Source organism: Bipolaris zeicola (genome assembly GCF_000523435.1).
Source record: "Bipolaris zeicola 26-R-13 unplaced genomic scaffold scaffold_239, whole genome shotgun sequence".
NCBI classification, from domain to species: domain Eukaryota; kingdom Fungi; phylum Ascomycota; class Dothideomycetes; order Pleosporales; family Pleosporaceae; genus Bipolaris; species Bipolaris zeicola.
The window spans coordinates 16,083-36,585 of record NW_006912288.1 but is presented as its reverse complement, the minus strand read 5'-3'; the positions used below and the strand labels follow the sequence as shown (position 1 = coordinate 36,585).

General features: G+C 51.0%; 12 protein-coding genes across 12 annotated transcripts; 4 read left to right on the top strand and 8 right to left on the bottom strand.

Moving 5' to 3' along the window:
• Window positions 1-147: 147 nt before the first annotated feature.
• Window positions 148-1,410, bottom strand: COCCADRAFT_107777 (uncharacterized protein; the record flags this gene model as incomplete). Its single annotated transcript, XM_007718551.1, has 1 exon — window positions 148-1,410. One exon carries the CDS (start codon window positions 1,408-1,410, stop codon window positions 148-150), a length of 1,263 nt encoding a protein of 420 aa, XP_007716741.1.
• Window positions 1,411-1,752: 342 nt separating this feature from the next.
• COCCADRAFT_107788 (uncharacterized protein) lies at window positions 1,753-1,923 on the bottom strand (the record flags this gene model as incomplete). The annotated part of the gene is made up of 1 exon (XM_007718550.1): window positions 1,753-1,923. A coding segment is annotated over one exon (171 nt), but the record flags the coding sequence as incomplete, so codon positions are not given.
• Window positions 1,924-2,050: 127 nt separating this feature from the next.
• Window positions 2,051-3,188, bottom strand: COCCADRAFT_8763 (uncharacterized protein; the record flags this gene model as incomplete). Its single annotated transcript, XM_007718535.1, has 3 exons — window positions 2,051-2,208; window positions 2,361-2,444; window positions 2,657-3,188. 3 exons carry the CDS (start codon window positions 3,186-3,188, stop codon window positions 2,051-2,053), a joined length of 774 nt encoding a protein of 257 aa, XP_007716725.1.
• A 168-nt stretch (window positions 3,189-3,356) lies between these two features.
• COCCADRAFT_107791 (uncharacterized protein) lies at window positions 3,357-3,728 on the top strand (the record flags this gene model as incomplete). Its single annotated transcript, XM_007718549.1, has 1 exon — window positions 3,357-3,728. The coding sequence occupies one exon, from the start codon at window positions 3,357-3,359 to the stop codon at window positions 3,726-3,728; it is 372 nt and encodes a 123-aa protein (XP_007716739.1).
• Window positions 3,729-4,144: 416 nt separating this feature from the next.
• On the bottom strand, window positions 4,145-6,108 carry COCCADRAFT_29889 (uncharacterized protein; the record flags this gene model as incomplete). Its single annotated transcript, XM_007718548.1, has 4 exons — window positions 4,145-4,609; window positions 5,034-5,613; window positions 5,661-5,875; window positions 5,923-6,108. The coding sequence occupies 4 exons, from the start codon at window positions 6,106-6,108 to the stop codon at window positions 4,145-4,147; spliced, it is 1,446 nt and encodes a 481-aa protein (XP_007716738.1).
• Window positions 6,109-7,178: 1,070 nt separating this feature from the next.
• COCCADRAFT_107794 (uncharacterized protein) lies at window positions 7,179-9,230 on the top strand (the record flags this gene model as incomplete). The annotated part of the gene is made up of 3 exons (XM_007718547.1): window positions 7,179-7,521; window positions 7,584-7,899; window positions 7,958-9,230. The coding sequence occupies 3 exons, from the start codon at window positions 7,179-7,181 to the stop codon at window positions 9,228-9,230; spliced, it is 1,932 nt and encodes a 643-aa protein (XP_007716737.1).
• A 223-nt stretch (window positions 9,231-9,453) lies between these two features.
• COCCADRAFT_8760 (uncharacterized protein) lies at window positions 9,454-11,842 on the bottom strand (the record flags this gene model as incomplete). Its single annotated transcript, XM_007718534.1, has 3 exons — window positions 9,454-10,686; window positions 10,737-11,084; window positions 11,132-11,842. The coding sequence occupies 3 exons, from the start codon at window positions 11,840-11,842 to the stop codon at window positions 9,454-9,456; spliced, it is 2,292 nt and encodes a 763-aa protein (XP_007716724.1).
• A 536-nt stretch (window positions 11,843-12,378) lies between these two features.
• Window positions 12,379-14,073, bottom strand: COCCADRAFT_107786 (uncharacterized protein; the record flags this gene model as incomplete). The annotated part of the gene is made up of 1 exon (XM_007718546.1): window positions 12,379-14,073. One exon carries the CDS (start codon window positions 14,071-14,073, stop codon window positions 12,379-12,381), a length of 1,695 nt encoding a protein of 564 aa, XP_007716736.1.
• A 986-nt stretch (window positions 14,074-15,059) lies between these two features.
• COCCADRAFT_40603 (uncharacterized protein) lies at window positions 15,060-16,010 on the top strand (the record flags this gene model as incomplete). Its single annotated transcript, XM_007718545.1, has 1 exon — window positions 15,060-16,010. One exon carries the CDS (start codon window positions 15,060-15,062, stop codon window positions 16,008-16,010), a length of 951 nt encoding a protein of 316 aa, XP_007716735.1.
• A 148-nt stretch (window positions 16,011-16,158) lies between these two features.
• On the bottom strand, window positions 16,159-16,907 carry COCCADRAFT_107783 (uncharacterized protein; the record flags this gene model as incomplete). The annotated part of the gene is made up of 2 exons (XM_007718544.1): window positions 16,159-16,770; window positions 16,845-16,907. 2 exons carry the CDS (start codon window positions 16,905-16,907, stop codon window positions 16,159-16,161), a joined length of 675 nt encoding a protein of 224 aa, XP_007716734.1.
• Window positions 16,908-17,158: 251 nt separating this feature from the next.
• Window positions 17,159-17,875, top strand: COCCADRAFT_29884 (uncharacterized protein; the record flags this gene model as incomplete). Its single annotated transcript, XM_007718543.1, has 5 exons — window positions 17,159-17,161; window positions 17,326-17,340; window positions 17,402-17,466; window positions 17,526-17,678; window positions 17,734-17,875. The coding sequence occupies 5 exons, from the start codon at window positions 17,159-17,161 to the stop codon at window positions 17,873-17,875; spliced, it is 378 nt and encodes a 125-aa protein (XP_007716733.1).
• A 516-nt stretch (window positions 17,876-18,391) lies between these two features.
• COCCADRAFT_107784 (uncharacterized protein) lies at window positions 18,392-20,218 on the bottom strand (the record flags this gene model as incomplete). The annotated part of the gene is made up of 2 exons (XM_007718542.1): window positions 18,392-19,502; window positions 19,941-20,218. The coding sequence occupies 2 exons, from the start codon at window positions 20,216-20,218 to the stop codon at window positions 18,392-18,394; spliced, it is 1,389 nt and encodes a 462-aa protein (XP_007716732.1).
• Between the last annotated feature and the right edge of the window lie 285 nt (window positions 20,219-20,503).

The following is a 20,503-nucleotide window of genomic DNA, read 5'->3' as shown; positions in this document are numbered from 1 at the left end:
TATAGGTGTCTATTTGAATTAAGGCTCGTTTGATGTCCCACGCACTCCCATATGCCTCTGAGTGACACTACCACCGATACTGATCCGAGTAGTCTTGCCTGCGCCGTTACATGAGGTACGTTATACTTCGTACTACTAATTTCTCTCCTAATCCCTATCAGAATTCTGACCCTGCCTCTCTCTCTCCAACCTGGCATCAAACTCCCGCTGCGCACGCTCACGCTCTCTACTACTTTCTTCATCGTCGCCGACAAACGAATACGAATCACCTAGCGTAGATCCATCTCTGCGTTCAGGATCTGGTCTTCGTGGCGACTGTCGTTGTGGTTTCTGAAGCGGTACAGGCTGGCCGCCGCGCCGGAGACGGTCCCAGGATGACTCGCCTGATTTGGGTTGCGATTGAGATTGTGATTGCGGGTTCTTTACTTCGTCTTGGAAGAGACCACCTGTGGGAGAGGCATCGTCGTCGTCGAATAGAGAAGATGTTGACGACAACGACTGTGCAGGTTGGCGATTCCAAGAACCTGTAGATGGTGTTGCTTGTTGTCTTTGTCGAGGTGACTGTGATGAACTATTGTTGGAAAAAGTCTCCCAGGTTTCTGAACTAGTAGATTCAGATCCCCATGCTTCATTACCGGCAGTTGGACTCATATCGTCGGCTGCATCGTCACGTTGTGCCGGAAGCTGTTTGCCCCATCTGGCTTGTGGTGATGGACCCCCACCTGCACGATTCCTCACCTGCTCTTGGAACTCTCGACGCCGTTCTTCAATCTCACGCCCTTGCTGTGCATTCCTCTGCCCTTCGGCATGCGATGAAGCCTTCAAATCCACGCCAAAATGCTCAAGCTTGGGATCATTGGCTGTGTTGACCGCTGCAAGAGGTTGCGCGATGAGCTGGCCAATTATACTACCCATTTGTCCTGCTACGACCACGTAGAGGCAAAATCGCCATGTATGTCGTGCAAACTGGGCCATTGGTCCACGGACTGGACCGAATTTGTTCACATCAATGTCCTCTACCTTGGGTTGATATAATGGATATTTCATCTTGTCCCATGTACGATACCACTGCCACGTTCCAGCCGTGGCGCCTGTTGCAGCGAAATAGCTCTTTGTTTGCTCAAGCTTATAGATGTGGAATGCGAGCGCTTGTGCTTCTTCCGGATTGAGCTGGCGGCCAACCTTGCGCTCGGCGAATTTGATAGTTGTTTCGGTTTTGAAGCGGACGGCACGTTCGGAGAAGCCCATGAAGGTGCCTATGATCGGTAATGGGCGCGGAAGATTGGTCGCGTCGAAGCGATTGCCATTGTTTAGATGGGCAGGCGAAGATGCGTAGGGGTCATTCGAGGATGGGTAAGAATCGTCTGTGAAGCCTTCGGGGGCATTCTTGTCGGCGTCTTCAAGCACCATATTTGGTTACGTGTGGTAGAGTTGTAGTGTTGTGGGGTTGCTAGGGAAGGTGGGTGGTGAGAGATCGGGGCTTGGTGGAAGCTTTACCAATGACGGCATTGAACCCAGTCTCGGGATCACTAGGGCCCATATCCGCGATCTGATCTCATGATGCAATGCATGACAGTAAACATAATCCTAGCACCATCATGAGTAAGCCACTTGAAGAATATTCGGGCATGTTGCACAACGTGGTGGGTGTTGAAATATTCAAACATGGTCTATTCCCAAATACCTTCCTCCCAACCGACAATGCTCCTCACGAAAGGCTACGTACTTATACACTACAATAATTCAAACCAGCTACAAGACCAGCCGGGCCATTACGAAAACTCCATATGCACAAGGTGAGGGAAAAAAGAAAAAGAATAGGTTGGTTTGGAAAAGAAACGCCCACCTCTTCGTGTAACGCCACAATTCATACCGTTCGCAACGGCCAACTATGATGGCCGCAAAAGAGAACTCAAAGGAACTAATTGTAGCGATCGATGTTGTCTTTTTGCTCGCTCTTGTTGCTTATCGTATACAATATTGACAGTCGCTAAGGGTGTCATGGTGAGGTGATGGTTTGACCTGGAGACTTGCATGATTACGAGTACTGTTATAGGATGACGCAACGGCAGGTAGCCGTGGGCTCTTCGTCGCTCTCTCTCCGGCTCCCAGATTTGCCAGTCTTGGCGTTTTCTTCTTCGTCAACGACCTCTTGTGGCTTGACAGTCATGTGAACGACATTAGGGGTATCTGTTTGGAATCGGCATTCTGCGGTTTGTCAGTGAATGCTTGACAGGGGCTATATCATGTCTTCTATGGAAGGCATGCATTCAAATCAGATCAACCAATTAGTGCGGCCAGCCGAAGAACCGCACAAGCTGTGCCAATACGCTTGGCGTCATCCAGAATGAGGTCCTTACCTTTGAGTGGCGACTTGTCGTCGAGCATGCGACCAAAATGAATGAGCCTTATCGATCCAGGCGAGGTGGGCCGAGCCTCCCACTCTGTTCATTCGAGTTAGCTTTGTAATACGGAATTCAATACGATGCGATGCGCTGTGAGCCACAGTTTCTTTCACAGTGCTGTTTGGGCGATGACAGGTACAAACAATGCACCAGCAAGAGCAGCATAGCAGCGCGTCACGGCTGACGCCCCGCTTACTCGTGATAAGCGCACCCTACTCTTGCACAAACTGTCGAGAAAAAAGTATGCGTACCTTCCCGCCAGTCTCGCCATATCAGCTCTTTCAGGGTATAGACGCTAATGTTGTACGGGTCCATGTTCTCCACCTTGACACTGCGCTTCTTCAGGTACTTTTCGTCAATCTTGTACGGATGCCTTGCGCCGCTGGTAAGAAGCAGCATTATTACTAGCACAGGACCGTTCGAATTGTCTGGGTTTGCGGCCGGTGTGTCTGTCGACGGACCGATGGCCTCGGTATCTGCGCGATTTAGCACAGAAGGGGGCGCGAGCTTCGCAGGAGATGAAGGAGCGACGGGCGCATCTTCTGAGGTGCTAGACTCGACGGGTTGCTCTGCAGGTGTAGCTGCTGGAGCTACAGCGGATGCGTCTGTAGTGTGCGTGGTCGTGTCTGCAGGCGCGGGTGCTGCGCCAGAGGCCTCGAGGGTCTTCATCTCTACCGAACCGGTCGATGGAGGCTCGTTCCTGCTCTGGGGCCGCGATCCTGAGGTCTGTTGGTGTGGAGTAGTTTGTGGTGCCGTGGAGGCTTGATCGGCTGGGGACGACATGGTTGGCCGGCCGACTTCACTCGCGCGATGGATGCGATTGCGGGCAAGTTAAGCGAATGGAAGGCGAACGGGGGGCTGGGAGCGACTCGCAGGTCGGCCTCGACGTCGCAACGAGAGAAATGGCAGCGGGGGGGGAAATGGTGTAGTGGTGAGGCGTCTCGAGGGCTCATGCGTGGACGATGGAAGGCTGGCCGGCCGTGCGCGACTGGGAAGTCGCCGTCGCGGCCACCCTCTCCCTTCTCCGCAATCCGCAAATGCGGCAAGAACGACCCGTCGTCTCCACTAACAGCCCGCTACTGCTACTCGGCTCTGCACCGCCTCAATATCTCGTCTTCCGTACACATCCTACGATGCTGTACAAACGCTCCATTTGCCGGGCTGCCGTCCATTGCCTCACAGTGCATCGCCATGCCAAATCCATCTCGGCAAACTCTGGTTCCCCCGTCGTTGCTGTTCGCCCACCTGCGAAACCCGCAACATGCCATATTTGGACTCGTCGTTAAAGCGCGTGCCCCTGCATCACTGGCTCCTTTGCAATGATTGGTCACGCCCACTCAGCACTTGTCGCGTTATCGCATGCATTCTGCGCCACATCTTCACAGCTCGAGTCGGCCCGGGCTTCCCTCCTATGCTCTCCTTGGCCGCTTCTGCAAGCTGACAAGAGGAAATCGTCTTTGGGCACGTGGGGCAGGCTGGTGGCTGAAGAGCCACTGCTTGCTTCATCTAGTACTACATCACGACTTTGTAATGCCATCATACCTCCCTCTCCAAGCACCACAATACCATGGTTATTTTGGCTTCATCGCTTCATTCGTTAATCTTCGCCCTAAGTGGGTGGGTGCTATGTCCTTGTGATCCGCCAAGACGATTGATACGGGAACAACCTGATCAAGCCGCGTTGTCGTCTATGGTGGCAGTGTACAGCTGTCTTGGTTTGCTGGTCATGTAGCAAGCCTCTACCAGTTCATCTTCATCTTCTTCTCAATCTCCGTATGGAAGTCTGGTACTTCCCGCAGCTCGTTGCCAGTGAATACGTCCTCCCAGCCAATCTCACAATCCCGTCCCTGGAGAATATCTTTGTGAACACCGCTGCTTCCACCCAGTGCTAATGGTCTCCACTCCCCTGCTTCAGCAATCTTCAGCTCCATACCCCTACGCACGGGTTCGGCAATACCAAACTGCCGCCTCAGCATCTCCATCTTCAGACGGTCTTGGGTATCGCGCCACTGGACAAGGCGGGCCTCGAGCGGATGGGCAGATTGAAGAGCGACTGGTGCTGTCGATGACGACGAAGCGGTAGGTGCTACCGATGTGTGGCCAAGGCGAGATCGAAGGGTATCGTGGACGCCGGGAGCTGAAGGTGCAGAGGTTTCAAGCGTAGTTTGCGCAGGGTGCGCCTTGCTGGGGACGAAGCGGAGAGACTAAGCATGTGTAAATATTGAATGCGTGCATGTATTGTATGTGCTCTTGGGATAGCCCACCATTTTGAATCTCAGTGGCGTGCGGGGTTTGGGAGAGTGATGTAGGGCCAATCGACGTATCGAACTCGTTGAATTAGGTTGGTTAAGTTGTCGAACTAGGTCAAGAGTAAGGTATGGATGTCGAGTGGCAGGTTGTCAAGCAGTTGCTATCAACGGAGCTCTAGGCTACCTGGAGTGACGCGCTTCACTAGCGCCTTGGCAATTGGTCCGAATGCTCGAGGTTTGATGCTACACCAACTCGCAGACACACGCAAATTGCCCCTACTAAATTATGCCAATGCCTATGAATATGGATATCTACTAAAATCTCTACACGAATCATATATTAAATAGCCCTAGCAGTCAACATAACTCCTAAGCTCACCAGGCCTGCCATGAGTATGTTGACAGCATTGTTGTCCAACAAATCACTCCCAACCTCAATCTTTCTACTCACATGCTGCGGGTCTGCAACCGCCGTTCCACTTGCTCCAGCTTTCAACATTGTTTTCGAAGCCCCGATCGATGCTGCTGCATCCGTACCGCTGGCCTTAGCAATGTCATCTTTGCCCCCCGATCGACTACTAACATCGCTGTGTACAAGCACCTTTCTTCCTCCCTCACCTTCAACAACCTTGCCCGAGTGTACGTCAACAACGCTAGCCTGGAAGAGAGCTCCTAAAAGAGAATCAAGGATTGTTCCACTAAAGCCGGCTGCTGTCAATGCAAGAGTATACTTTGTCTTTTCAACAAAGCTCCAGTCTTTGCAAAACGGCATGAACATCGTAGAGCTGAGGGAGATTACCAGCGCGCCGAGTAGTCCTGCACCAAGACCCGTCGTGGTCACCCCGCCGTTTGTGCCAGGCGGGACGATACGCCATGGAGCGGTTATCAGGCGTGGCTTGGATTTCGACAAGATTCCAAGTTCAGATGAAAAGGTATCTGCAGCGACTGCGGCGTAATTTCTGATACATGTCAGCATCAAGTCCGTGGCCAAAGGCGAATGCCATACGCTACGATGCCTGTTACCAATACATCACTGTTTCCGGTCCAACAGCGACCCTCATCTTCGTATCGTCCGTCCTTCCTGAGCTGCCAGAGGTGGAGCAGTATTAAAACAGAGGCTACACCGGAGTTTGCGACCACTTGGATGTGGTTGCGCGCACCTTCTCCACCGGATGCACCAGTCGCAGACTGAGTAAGCTTTGCTTTAATGTCATGCTTGACCTATATCTTGTTATTACCGTCTAGTTTGAAGCACAAACGTGACATACTTTAGTGACGGAACTCCCGGCTAAGAAGAAGACGCCAAGTAGTACTGTGAAAACGCTCCAAGGATGCAAGGTATGAATGACGGCTGTCACAAATGCCGCAAGGATGCCAACAGGAGTCAGCGAGTTCCGCGACCACGCTCTATAGATGAGCGCAGCTATTACAGTGACAGCTATTATGGGCTTCATGCTTGATGTTTTGGTTTTGATGTACAGCGACACGGAGATGTGGCACAAAGACCGCGAGCTTGCTTATGTACTTCTTATGGGGTGGGGGCTAGTACACCATCGAACCCCGGCTTGGCATAAACTACTGAAGGTATCAACTCCGACGTCGCAACTTCGCTCATCCCGTTCTTGATGAAATTTTTCAATAATATCGATATCATGGCATCACTCGAAGTTCCAAAATGCGCCCTGCAATTTGTCGGATCATTGTACAATTACTTTTCAAAGCTCAACTTCACCCCACAAAGCCCCAAGGCAACCAAGGCTATCAACAGAACCAATCCGAAAGACAATTAAGACGCAACGCAGTATCTGAGAAATCGACCACACAACTGGGTACCTGGACAAAGCTACGAGCATCCCACTTTTACCCAGGCATCTACATGTCGAGCCTGGTCGTGTCTGCCTATGCGTCTTGTACTGCCATGGGATAATCTACATGAAGCCGAACCCCGAAGTTGCATCCAATCTGAATCGGATTGATGGTGGAGGCGCAGCATAGAAGCCACCGAATGTTTCGAGCTACGCAATGCTCGAGAGAGCTAAGCGTTGCTTGATCGCGCTTCAAATTGCTTAAATGCCTTGTGCGTATGAGACGACCTTACTGAGTACAGCCCGGACACAAAGTGGTAGTTGCATCGTATCGGGGTGGCTGCGACCTGCCAATCGCAACTGGATATTTCCCGGGCTGTGCCAAGGCCAGTGTTGCGATTGGCTCGTCCAGCTCGCCCAATTAGGCACAACCGACTACTAGACAAATCATGCAATACGAAGAGGATAAGGCGCTCACCTTCAGACGCCATTGGATAAACCAAAACTTCTAGATCCGTAAATTCCGCTTTGTGTTCAAGGACACACTCATCACAGCCACAATGGCCCACTCCAAGCGAGTAAACATGTTCGGGAAAACAGGTCGCCGTATTAAACAAAGTAGTATTAAGCAACGTGGTATCAGGGGATATACAGTGATATCAAATCGAATTCAGCTCGTTTCTCTTCCCGTTCCTGGATAACCTCACAGGTGTTTTAGAATGGCTATCTTCCTATTCAAGTTTATCCGGGGAAAGCTCCGAGAACGCGAAGCACAAAAAGCCATTCCTACCACAGATAATTCACACTTAGTACCCGAGCGCACATCAGCACATGAGCTTCAAGATATTGTAACCAATCACAACCACACAACCTCACAAGACTCAACAGGAAGTCATGTCAACTTCCTTACTCCAGAAGAGGCAGCACAGCAGAAATCTCAAGACCACAAAAACAAGATTCGACAATGGAAATTGCTGTTAGGACTTGTGTTACCTAACTTCCTAGCTGCCATGGATGTCACTATCGTCGCTCCAGCCATTCCACTCATATCATCCCATTTCGGTATGTCAATCCTGCAAGACAACTCCACAAACACAAACACATGTTCTAATCCACATCTCCAGACAAACTCTCCGGAAACTTCAACTGGATCGTAGCAGCCTACACTTTGACATTCACCACATTCATCCCGATGTCTGGGCAATTAGCAGACATCTACGGCCGCCACTTTGCTCTGCAGTTCGAAATGTTCTGGATCATGATAGGCAGTGTACTCTGTGCGTCAGCTCAAACCTGGGGCATGCTGCTTATAGGACGGGCACTACAAGGGCTAGGTGCTGCGGGAATCATGAATCTGAGCCGGATTATATTGTCGGATGGTACGACGCTGGCTGAGAACTCGAGTGGCATTTCCATCTTGTCGTTGATCAGTGGGTGCAGGTAAGTCTTCTTTGTATGCAGGAGTCCAATTTATACAAAGAGCTGAGTTTGGAAATAGCTACGCGGTAGGACCGGTTATAGGGGGCCACCTCGCAGACGCAGGCTGGCGCTACATATTCGTCCTCCCCATAGGCGTCGCCGTCCTCGCCATGGTCCTCATCGCCCTGCTCATGCGCAAAGAACTCGTTCAAGGCCGCGCGACAACTCAGTCTTCAACCTCTCACCACAAAAACTATATATCCGGCCTCGCAATCATCGACTGGCCAGGCCTCACCACATTCATCCTAGGTGTTGGCTGCATCGTCCTCGCCACACAATGGGGCGGAACCCAATATCGCTGGTCTTCTCCCGCCGTCATCCTGCCCCTCATCATCGGCACCATCCTCTGCATCCTCTTCTTCACCCACGAGTACCTCCTCGCCCCTAACCGCGCCATGTCGCGCCTTTTCCCCCGCCAAATTCCCATGATACCCTCGACGCTCTTCCGCAAAAGAGACACCACGCTCCTCATGATCATCAATTTCTCAGCGGGAATCAGCTTGGTTTGCGCGTTTTACTTTATCTCGTATTACTGGCAGCTCGCGGAGGGGTACTCACCTAGTCAGGCTGGTGTGCAGTTGTTGTATTATACGCCGGGTCTGGGCATGGGTGTCTACTCTGCTGCTCTGATGTGTAATGTATGGCCAGGCCAGACGTTCTTCCCCCTCTTCATCGGGTCCGTGGTCGAGGCCGTGGGGCTCGTGCTGCTCACGTACTCCGTATCTATCAGATATACGACGCTGGTTAGTGTGTTCCTTGCCGTTGCAGGCGTAGGTACGGGGTTGCGCTTTATGCCTGTTGCGCTGCATGCGGCGGGTGTGTGGTCGACGCGCGTGCCTAGTATGCAGTCGCTGCTTTCTTTTATGCTCCCATTGGGCGAGACTGTGGGCATATCCATGATGGGAAGTGTGTTTTCTAACAAGTTTTCTACTTTTCTGGCTCAGATTGCCCGGCGTGCAGATGGTGCTGCGCTGGGTGGCTCTGGGATTCCGAGTTTGGAACTGCTGGACAGCCTTCCGACAGTGGTCAAGAAAGAGGTGCGGGATGCAGCGGCCAAGGCGGTTATGTGGGCGTTGATTTCCGTACTGCCGTTTATGGGACTAGCAGTTGTTGCGGCGGTATTCATGGGGAATGTGTGGATTGGGAAGGCAGAGAAAGAGGCAAAGGATGGGAAGAAAGGACAAAAGGCGGAGAAAGGAAAGTTCATGTATGGTGTTTATTTGCTCGCGTGGTGTACGGGGAATGTGGACCAGCGGAAAAAAGATCTGGACGTTGATATGGAGCATGATTAGGTGAGGATAGAGCAAAAGTAGTGTGCGACGAAAGTTTAGACAAATAGAGTGTAATATCATTACTTTGTTATTATGTCCAAACTATCCGAGATATTCGATAGATATATCAACACCTCTCAAGTCCAACCAAGAAACCCAAATCCATTACTCATCCCATCAGGTCCAGGTTCTCCTCATCCACTATTCAAGCTAGACCTTTTCCAACACTGATAACTCTCCCCGCCTAACAAATCCGCTCCCCCGGCTCTTTCCACGGCACGCCCAAAATCTCAAAAATCCTCCTTTCACTCCTCCCCTCAATCAACACCCCATCATTCAACTTCTCACCCTTCCTCCCTCTCAAAACATCCGTATACAACCCCCGCTGATTAAGCTTCATACCCTTCTTCCGTGCCAACAACCTCATACTCCTATTGAAAACATCATCTCCGGTAAAATACAAAAGTGCGGCACCCATTTCCTGCTCCGGGACGACCAAGAAGTCTATTCTGCGCCAGACGGTGGAGGAAGGGAGACAGGATGCGCCGTGCCATTTTGAGCTGCTGGAGTCGCTATAACGGGATGACGTTAGCGAGGCTTTGAGAAAGCCAGTCTTTTGTAGGTGTGGAATGAGGACTTCGAAGACGGTAGTGCTCATAGCGGTAGGTGACATGTTGGGTCGTGATAGCATGATATCAATGTCGCCCGAGTCCTGTGCTCCACGGCGGTAGCTTCCCATTATCGTTGCACTGAATTCTGGGTCGATTTCTTTAAGTGCGGCGGCGACTATAGCGCCGTGAACTTCGACTTCGGCGCGTGGGATGCGGGAGTTGAAATCATGGTAGTGTTCGAGTCCGATCTTCTGGTTTTCAGAGAGGGTGGTTTTGGTCTTGAGATCGTCGAGGGTGCGGTGGCCGGCTTGAATCCATTTGTTGGCATGGGCAAGGCCGACGCCATAAATACTGAGGAACAAACGTAAGGATACGTCCTGGGGGTTGTGACGGGTACTTTCGAGTCGTCGGAGGCGATCTGTGAGCACGATTTCTTCGATTTTTGTGGCAAGGCGTGTACCGATAGAAGGCAGTTTTGCGGCTTGTTCTGCAGTAGTGATCTTGACCGTTTGTTTCTTCAGAGTGGCAACGCATTTTCGGTAGCTTAGGGTTCTCCATTGGTCCTGCATACTATCGTAATACTTGCACATCTCTTCTAGTATCTGGATTGTTCGGGCGTTTGGGTTCCATGAAATATGGCTACTGGAACTTGGATCCATACATTGAAAACTGTTCATATTGAATGACTTCTTGTCGCGCAACGCTGATACTTTTGACAAAACATTGAGCCTCTTGAGGTAATCAGTACCCATTGGCAATAGCTCTTGATCCATGTTCGAGTTCTCTATAGTGTTCACAGATGTTGAACTAAGTTGCTCCATTTCTTCATCTTCATCAATGGGTAGGTACGCGAGGGATCTAGCCTCCTGGATGGCTTAAACAGGTCATTCCCAAATTGATCTCTGCCCTTTTGTACGGAGACTATAGCAGCCCCTGGAGAGGACATGATGAAGCTATCTTCTACTGTTTCTTCGAGAGGACTTGAGGGCGCTGCATCTGTATAGGGATGAGTGGAAGGTACACTTTCTTCCGTGGGATGAGAGTCGGTCTTTTGTGTCTCCTGTGTCGCTTTCTTTCTTTGTGAGGATTTTATCTGTAGCGAGTTTTGCGACGTAGTTGATGTATAAGAGAGGTCTGGTCCTTGATCAAGTTCGCTTACTCCTTGGGTACCTTTTACAGCAAAGTATGAAACGGTAGGATCTAAGAGCTGCCCACGACTAATACATTGCGGCACATATGGATCGAACTTGACCACGACAACGTTCTGATTATCTGTCAGCTTGCTATATTACCAGCTTGAAATTCACGTACTGGAGATATTGGTCTGCCGAGATGCCGCACCAATTGAGTATATGTGTACGTCCCATCATCGAACATAACGTGTGTGATACTATCGCTCCATTTATCCGCCCATGCAGCACCAAGCTGAATGACCTTGTGAATGCGTCTTCGTCGTGCCATGGAGATATCATCATTAGGGTAGAAGTAGACGATCTTCTCTTTGAGCAATTGCTTATTTCCAGGGAAGAGCCTGATATTATCGGCAGGCTTCACAATTTTTCCATTTTTGAGCTCATGAGGAATGGCGCCCGCGCGTTTATAAAAAGGAGTACATTCTTTGTGGAATATTTGGGACAGAGATATCGTCCTCTTCAAACGACTTTTGCCACTATCTGTACCTACATTAGGACCGTTGCGTGACTTGGGAATTTGGACGCTCTTGGCGGGTTCGGTTGGTGGTACCGTAGTCGACCGAATTAACTTTTGATTAATTTGCCGATTAGAAGTGCGCCGTCTCTCTGTATGCTCCTCGAACTGTGCCTGCATTTCTCGAGGTGTTGGTCCATTGAAACTGCCCGAACGGCTCGGTAGTGAGGTTACTAGTATATGTTTTGATTCTTCCAGTGCACGTTCAAGGTTAAGCACACTTTCGTCAGGGATATATAGCTCATCGTCTGAAAGGTTGAGAAGGGCCTGTTCCTCGAAATAGATGATTTTAGCTAGGAGCTCGGGGTCCGACATCGCGCCCTAACGCGATTGCAAATCGATGATAGAATAAAAATGACGATTGAGGTTGTTGTTGTTGTTAATAGGGATACTGCAATCACTTTGTCCCAGATACTACCCAATATCCAAAACTACGACTCGATTGTTAGGGACAAAGTAAATGTAGGATATTCGATAGGCTGCGCTTCAAGCGCCGTGAGCCCAACGGTTTTGCAACTATTTATGCTGTGCTGAGACTGCTAGTGAAACGGGACGCTGAAAACGTATCGGTGAAAGAGTGGAGAAACGCCACCAGGCAACCGGCGCGTGTCAGATTGTCGTTTGACGCGAAATCACGTGACGCTACAAACAGTCCTCCGGCAATCACTTTCTACGTCTCAATACTTTGAATCTCACTTCTTGTACTTCAAATAAGTGCAGAGCGATCCTACGCATGGGAATATGAGGAAAAGATTAAGAAACCAATATATACGTTGTTTTGAGTAGTCTATCACTTTGCTACAGACATTGAATACAACATTTCAAGACCAGGCACTTTACTTCAACCTTACTTAAGACCTAGATGACATCCTCCTCTTTCCTATCGTAGTACTCTCACTTGCGCCGGCCACCTTTTGTGCCAACTTCGCATCAAGCTCGGTAACAACACCCTTTCCAACTGGCTTTCCAAGGTTATTGCTCATTGGCGTAACAACATCACACCGCAGTGATTGGGCAGGGCTCATACGCTCCATCCTCGTGTTGTTCGTCTGAATGAGCAGTCTCTCACGTGAATCTGCACTGGTGTACGGCTTCCACTCAGCAGCACGAGTAGCGCGGTCGGTGTTGGGGTCCAGGTTGCGAATGAAGCTCGTCCAGTAGCTGCGTACCTGAGAGATGATGGGCTTGTTGGTGGTAGAGTAGCTAGGTGGCTCTTGGCCATCAGTGCGCTTCAAGCCCCAGAAAGCGTAGACGTTGACGGTGTGCCAGGCGCCCAAGCCGGATGCCTGGTCGGCTGGATCTAGAACATTGTACTTGTAGTTGTACGTGGGCACGTTGTCGCGTGCAATGGCGTTCTGAATGTTGCGTGTTGGGCAGTGGCTACCGATATCACCAATTGCATTGGCAGCGTCAGGCCAGAAGAGTCCTTTGCCGGGAAAGGCGGGCTTCGTCGTCTTCAAGTAAAGGTCGCTAAGGATTGAGATAGAAGAGTTGCTCAGACTTGGGTCCTGACCTCCTAACCATTTCGCTGCATCGCTTGTGGTGTTGAGACTCTGTGGCGCGTTTTTGGTACCTTCGTCTGCGCAAGTGCCCATGATGGTCGGTACCTTGGCGTACTTGCCTTGCTTGAAGAGGTTCACGAGCGAGTCAGTGAATAGCTCGCCGTCGATGTTGGGGTTGAACCAGCAGTTAGAAGAGCGGATGGCCGACTCATTGAGAGCGCGTAGGCAAGAAAGGCCGTCGGTCGCATTGGCGCAACCCTTGTCCTTAAGCAGGCATTCATACTGCTCCTCACCCAGCTCTGGAGTACGCATTGTTACCCAAGGGCCTGACTCCATAATGCCACCTACAAACAGCTTTTTGCCCGTGTTTGCCGCCATCATGAGCGCAACAGATGTTCCACCGGCACTGACACCATCAAGAACAACATGATCTGGATCACCACCGAATCGACTGATGTGCTCCTTAACCCACTCAAGCAATTTGATCTGGTCGCGTATGCCAGCATTGACATCGCCACCTCCTTCCTTCACCGCTTTGCCGTTGAGGAAACCGTACAGGCCCACACGGTAGCTGAATTGAACGAATACGACTTGGCCATCCGCAACTATCTCGGTGGGATCCCAATTGGCGCTAGACTGCGAAATGAAGCCACCTCCTTGGAAGAAAACCACAACTGGTAATTTCGATTTGGTGGTAGCCTTGGAAGGCGCATACACGCTCAAATAGAGACAGTCTTCAGCGATATGAAAGCGTGAGTAGGTTCCAGAAACAGTCCAGTCATCAGGACGGCTGGGTGGGCATGTTGCACCGTGTGTAGTAGCGTTGATGAGACCGGAAACTACGGGATCTTGCGGCGCTGCGAAACGTAGCTTTCCCACGGGCGGTGCAGCGTACTGGATGCCTTTCCAGGCAGACACTCCCAGATTGGAATCAACGATAGCTCCTTGGTATTTCGCGTAGCCAACATCGACGATAGTATCGACGGCCTGTACGATCGAAGACAAGCTCGCTCCGACGGCGAGTAATTGGTAAACGTGCCTCATCTTCAAGACGAATGACGGCAAGAAAGAAATGAACGGAAGCAGGAGATGTCCTTGAGAGTAATGAGTGGGAGAAACGCTCAACTGCTACTCTGTTGTCTCCTTCCTATGGTGGCTATTTGAACATATCCCTTCGAATGTTCATGCAACCCCTTGAAACGTGCTAAGCCTGTTATAGCAACAATGTAATGATATTAAAGTTTGTTTCGGTCCGTAAGCGGGGGTGAACAATCACATTGCCATATGCGTTCATGCCCTGTGCCGTTGGAGTCGGACCGTTAAGTCAGCAACGCGGCATATCAACCGTTTCATATTGGAATTGACGGTGGGTAGAACCCAACTGTGCCTAAAGAAACCGCGAATCCTAGATTTCATGCTTGATAATCAATGACATTTGTCCGTGGTCTCTTGCACACTAATGCACGAGTCGAAACGGAGTATCACTATGAAAGTGCAAAGGGGCGAACACGCGGGGAAGTCAGCATCAGCAATCTAAGGCAGGTGCAGCGGCCTGAGTATTGGAAATCTGTTGAAGCGCCAGGCATGGCACAGTTCGTCAGAACATCCAGTAAGGCGTGCTTACATCTCAATTGACATTACGGCGGGCAGTTTACTCTGCACCGCGTTAGGGCGTTCTTCTTAGTTGCTACTATAGCCTGGGATTCCACTCTTACTATGAGTTACTTGAGGCAAACCATGTCAACCGATACAAGTAGTAGCCAAATGAATAGGAACGGATTTAATAACTGCCTGGTAGGCTTTTTCAATGATGTTACATGCATGTGTATGTATGTGTGTACGTGCAAGTGTACACATACTTACTATATTATATTACTAACGTACTAGCCTATAGAAGCCAGTGCCAAGCATTGCTCAACACTACGTAACGGTCTACCGTAACTCTTCGCTTTTGCGCTAAACCAAAGCTTACTGCGTACTTTCATCACTTCTCGTGCCTGGTGGAGATACTGGGTTACCCCACGTCCACAATGCTACAGCCACGGATAACAGCGCCGCTACGCCGCATATTGCTGTCCAGACCTTCAATATGTTTGAGATGTCAGACACGCCTTGTAACTGCATCAATTGCACAGCAGTCATTTGTTCGGACCTTCGCATCCGCCCAAAGTCTCTGCCGACCAGCGACGGATCCAAAGGCTCCCGAGTCCGCACCTACACCCGACCCCAAAGATGAAGACATATTCATTCCCAAGCCCCTCGGCCGGCCCATTGGCTTCAAGTCTCCCCCACAACCAGGCGAAAATGCTAGCATACCAAAGACGAAAAAAGATTATTCTGGCATGACGATGTCACAGCGGAATCTGGAGAAGCGCAAGGACCTGGTCGAAAAATGGGGCACGAACTATTTTCGCGACTTCAAGAACATTCGCAAATACAGGTCAGGCAAGACATTCATGGCAAACCCAAGGATCTTCAAGAAAGAGGCGGCGTTGTACTTTCCGAACTTTCATGGTGATACACTGGAGGGGAAAAACAAAGACACGACCAATGTATTGGCGGGGAAGGTTACTGTGGTGAATGTGTACAGTTCGCAATGGGGTTTAAACCAGGTGGAGACGTTCACTGGCGCTAAGGCGAATGCCAATCTGCATAATATGCTTGCACAGCATCCAGGGGTAGCCCAGATGGTGGATGTTAACATTGAAGAGAACACCATGAAGGCATGGATCATTTCACTCTTCCAGTGGCGGTTGAAGGCCTCGAAACCAAAAGAGGATTGGGACAAATACTTCATTGTCAGGAAAGGAGTCAGCGAGAGGATACGAGAGACAATTGGCTTGCTGAACGGTAGGGTTGGATACATCTATCTTGTGGATCAAGATTGCAAGATTCGATGGGCAGGGAGCGGAAATGCAGAGGGCACAGAGATGGAGGACATGAATAAAGGGTTCGCCAAGCTGATTGCCGAAGCGCAATAACGCTCCAACAGGAAGAAGCATTGTAATGTTGTAAGATACTTGTACATCATGACGGCTCAGTCGCCTTGTATAAAACAGACCAGAACAAGGTCATGAGGATATCCCACCCGCCCAAACGCCGCGTATGAATATGATAGATCAAAGACAATCACCTGAACCATAAGAGCATTAGGAAGCAGAAAGCGATGAAACTCGCCAGTATGATGCCGTCTCTTCGTTTCTTGGACCCAATCCTTCCCATCAAACTGTTGATCCCGGGCACCTGGCTTGCAGCACCCACTATTCTCCGGTTGATGTTCGCCAGCGTTTCCCTCTGTATGGTAAAGTTCTCTTGTACTGCATATGCTTGGCTAAGAACTGAATCAGCCATGTTATGTGAATTGTCGATGCGGTTCCGTTCGTCAAGCATATAATCGGCTTCAGCTTGGTTGGCTGAACGATATGCGTCGATGTCTGATCGTACGTTGGAAAGTAGGTTGGCTCGGTTTCGGGCGTCGTTCAAAGAGGACTTGAGACGAGCAAGCTCACGGCGGTGATCTGAGAGTACTTCGCGATGTCTGGCAAGGTTGTTCTGCTTGACGGCGGAAGAGCCATGAGCGGATTCAGAGTCGAGTAGTCGTGATAGCTGAGCCACAAGCGCGTCCCGCTGCTCAAGGATTTCTTGCAGCCTAGTCTCTACCCGCAGCTCCTCCTCTGATGGTTTCGCCGGAATGTTTGGTGTCGAGCCGAACTGTGAATATGTGTGGAACAGCGTCTCAGTCTAGCATTCTACGTTAGCAGGGCGGTTGTGAAAGCGGGCCAAATGCGCCGCAGTAGCGAACGAGTGAAGCCTACTTGCTGCTCCAGCGTGCGCGCTTGCTGGCGTAGTTGCGCCCATCCTCCCCCAGTGGAAGACATGTCGAATGTTACACTCTCTCTACAGGTGAATGCAGCTGCAGCGGATCTCGGAGTTCTGGCATCATGAGTGTCGCACCTGCCTGGCGCGGACTACGCAATGCATTGCCAAGACGCTAGTCCACATCAGTGATCGGCAAAAAGTTAAGCGAAACACCGCTCCGGCCAACACAGTCATTTCGATCAACGAGACCATCGTTGACGACACGCGATACCCCATCTACAACACCCGGTCCTACTAACACACAGTCAAAATGGTACGTTTCCGATCTCAATGTTGCATCTGGAGGGGATATCTTGTTGCGCTGCTCTGAGAGCACCTGCAGTGGCAGGGTCGGGCAGTCGCAGCCTCTGCTAGTGGTGCTGCGCAAAAATCGAAATTATACAATTAAGGGAACAAATGCTAACTGAGTGCTTGCAGTCTGCCCCCAAGGTCGTACGTGAGCCCTCGATCATTCAAATCACTGCCTCCCGCCTCGTGCTCACAACCATTGCAGAAGACCGCCCAGCTGTGGAACAAGTCCAAGGATGAGCTCGCGTCTCAGCTCGCCGACCTCAAGTCGTACGTCGCCTAGGAATCGAACACGGAAAATACGGATTGGAGTGCTGACGGAAGTAAAGGGAGTTGATCCAGCTCAGGACCGCCAAGGTTACCGGAGGCTCCAACACCAAGCTCACCCGCATTCATGACGTTCGCAAGGGCATCGCTAAGGTTCTCACCGTCATCAACGCCAACCAGAGGGCTCAGCTCAGGCTCTTCTACAAGGGCAAGAAGTGCGTCAAGACGAGGAAAAAAATTGTAGCAAGGCTAGTAGCTAATGCCATGCAGGTACACTCCTCTCGACCTCCGCCCCAAGCAGACCCGCGCCATCCGCCGAAGACTCACCAAGCATGAGGCTTCTCTCGTCACCGAGAAGCAGAAGAAGAAGCAAACACACTTCCCCCAGCGAAAGTACGCCGTGAAGGCATAAGCGTGCTTTTGCGAAGGTGTTTCTCTTTTCTTCCTTTGTCTCATGAAGCATTGCATTGCCGGGGCTTTTCCAGCTAGCGACTCACCCGTGTACTCGTAGTACCATACTCCAGAGGAGCGAGGAAGGTGGCGTAGCAAATGGGAGTGGACGGACAGGGCGATCTTTAACGGAAATGGGTTGGCGTCCATGTCAAGATCTATGAATAAAAAAGTTCAGACAAGCACGGAAATGATACCTCATGATTTGTGAAAGGAGTCTTTTACGTTTTACATGAGCCTTTTTTACCATTGGATTCGTATGTTGTATCACAAAACCGTCGCAGGCAGTGTCGCGTCTATTGCTTTAGGGCGAATTACTTTGATGCTAAAGGACATGGCAATTGTGTTTGCAAGATTGCTTAGAATTTGCTATTTCGACTAACATTCTATACTAACACCTAAACAGGAACACTAAGGCTTTTATGTTTCTATCTTCCTATCTTGCCTTGACATGGTTGCAGATATGACCTTGATGTGTCTACTCCCACTCCTTGTACAGACTGAGGTCTTCAGTCTTGACACCTACCATTTCTTCCCTTACACCAATGACACCCACCTTGCCAGTGGCCTCTGGATCATTGTACTGTGCGAGAGATGACTTGAGTTTTTGTAGCACTTCATCTTTGTCCTGAACAAGCAGGACAATGGCATCGAAACCACCAGCACCGGGCACAACACCACCGACGACGCCCTCGAGGGTGGAACAGTAATCCAGCAGACGGGTCTGCTGCGGCGGCTCAATGGGCACGCCCGACTTCTCGCCCATGGCACGAATCAAAGCGCGGTTCTGAGAAATGATTTGGCGGAGGGAATCGTACTTTGAGAAATCCTCGCCCTGCTCATCGGTCGCCAGGCGAGTAAGCTCTGCAGCCAACGCTTCGTTTCCGGTCTGCAACTCGTTCCAGATCTTGTTCGCTTCTTCCTGCTGTTCTGCTCTCCACGCGAGGACCTTCTTGACCATGCCGGGTGTCTCGCTTCCGCAGTCGACGTCGCACATGACGAGGCGGAGGCCCTTGGGCATTTTGATGGCAGCCTTCTTGATTTCGGTATCCCATGCGGAGCCCTCGACGAGCGAGCGCAGCTTTGTTGTGAAGCCCGTAGTGCCGGGTTGCGGGAGGTTGCTGAGCAGCGAGGGTGAGAAGCGCTTGTACAGACAGGATCCGAAGACCGCACTTGCGATGTCGAAGCCTGAGCCGACTTTGCCCTGGGCATACGAGTGGCTTGCCTGAGCTAGGTTGTGCAGGATCATCTGGCCCTTTTCGGTGGTGAGATCGAAAAGGTCCTTAGGGAGGTAGAAGTCTAGGACTGCAGCTGTGAAACTCGTGACGAGGGCTGCACTGCTGCCCAGTCCGGTCTTGTGGGCTTCTCGGAGAGAGACATTGAAGTCTTGGAAGCGAGAGACTTTGTTGGTGGTTGCGGAAGTGCGGGCGGAGCCTGGATTTGAGTAGTAGGCCTGGTCGGCTAGGATGCGGATGTTGGAGGGCTGGAGGAGGGTGTTGGGGCGGAGGGAGTGGATGTAGGTTAGTGCATAGGTGAGTGCGGTTTCTATGAAGGGGTTGCGGGATTGGGCAATAGATTGTTCGTGGCCGCTGGGTAGGTGTTAGTCATGTGTGTTTGATAGCACCAACATAATTGCATATGTAGTTCTAGAGTGCAGAATAGAAGACGGTGGAGATGCATGCAGTGAAGTGGGTATCCGTAGACCCTCAACCACCGCATCAGTCATGTGACAGTGGGCAAGACGGGGGTAAATGCAGAATCCGGATTGAAGCCCAGAGCAAGGTTGTTGAGGTAGCATGGCTTTGGACTACTGCAAGGAAACCCTGTGGGTGTTCATGACTGCTTTCTGCATTGCTTCTGATGGAACGTGTGATTGGGTGGTTGCAACGAGTGCATTACCCGATTGAGCAGATGGACGGGAAGAGGCTTGAGATGCAACATGAAAAAGTAAAGACGACTATTGATCGACGCAGAAGCATGGAGATTGGTAACAGAGGCCAGTAGGACAGAAGAGATGAGACACTCACATGCTGAGTTGGGTTACGGCGATGCCGGCATCTCCGTCCTGCAGCCTGTAGCCATACTCCCAGATGGCCTCGCGGAATTGGGGGCTGGTGACCAGAATGCCATTGATGGTGACGCCAGACCTCGTCTTGACGGGCTCTACAAGGGAGTGGATTCTGGCGTCCAGGCCGAATACCAAGCCTGTGTAGTCCCGGTCGAGGACAAGGTAGCCACCGGCGACTAGGACTTTGGCCGGACAAGAAACGGCAGTCGGACTCAACGGCGCGTCCGAGGAAGACATGGCGTAAAGTGGAGCAGCTGGAAGGACAGGCAGGCAGCGGCACAATGGAACAGTCGGATTTGTAAGACGGTCGGATGGAGCAACGATATTGGCGCGAAGCTGTTAGTACGAACGGGCACGTAGGAGAAGGGCTTGCTTGCGGCGGGCTCGTGAGCTTGCGGGGTGGGCAGGCTGATGTAAAGGGACTGCAAGTGCGGTGGGTCTCTGATGCCACGACTCTCTTGCAGGCAGCGCTGAGGACAGTGTTTTGCAGAGTCGCTCTGGATGCGGCTAGAGGCCGACGGT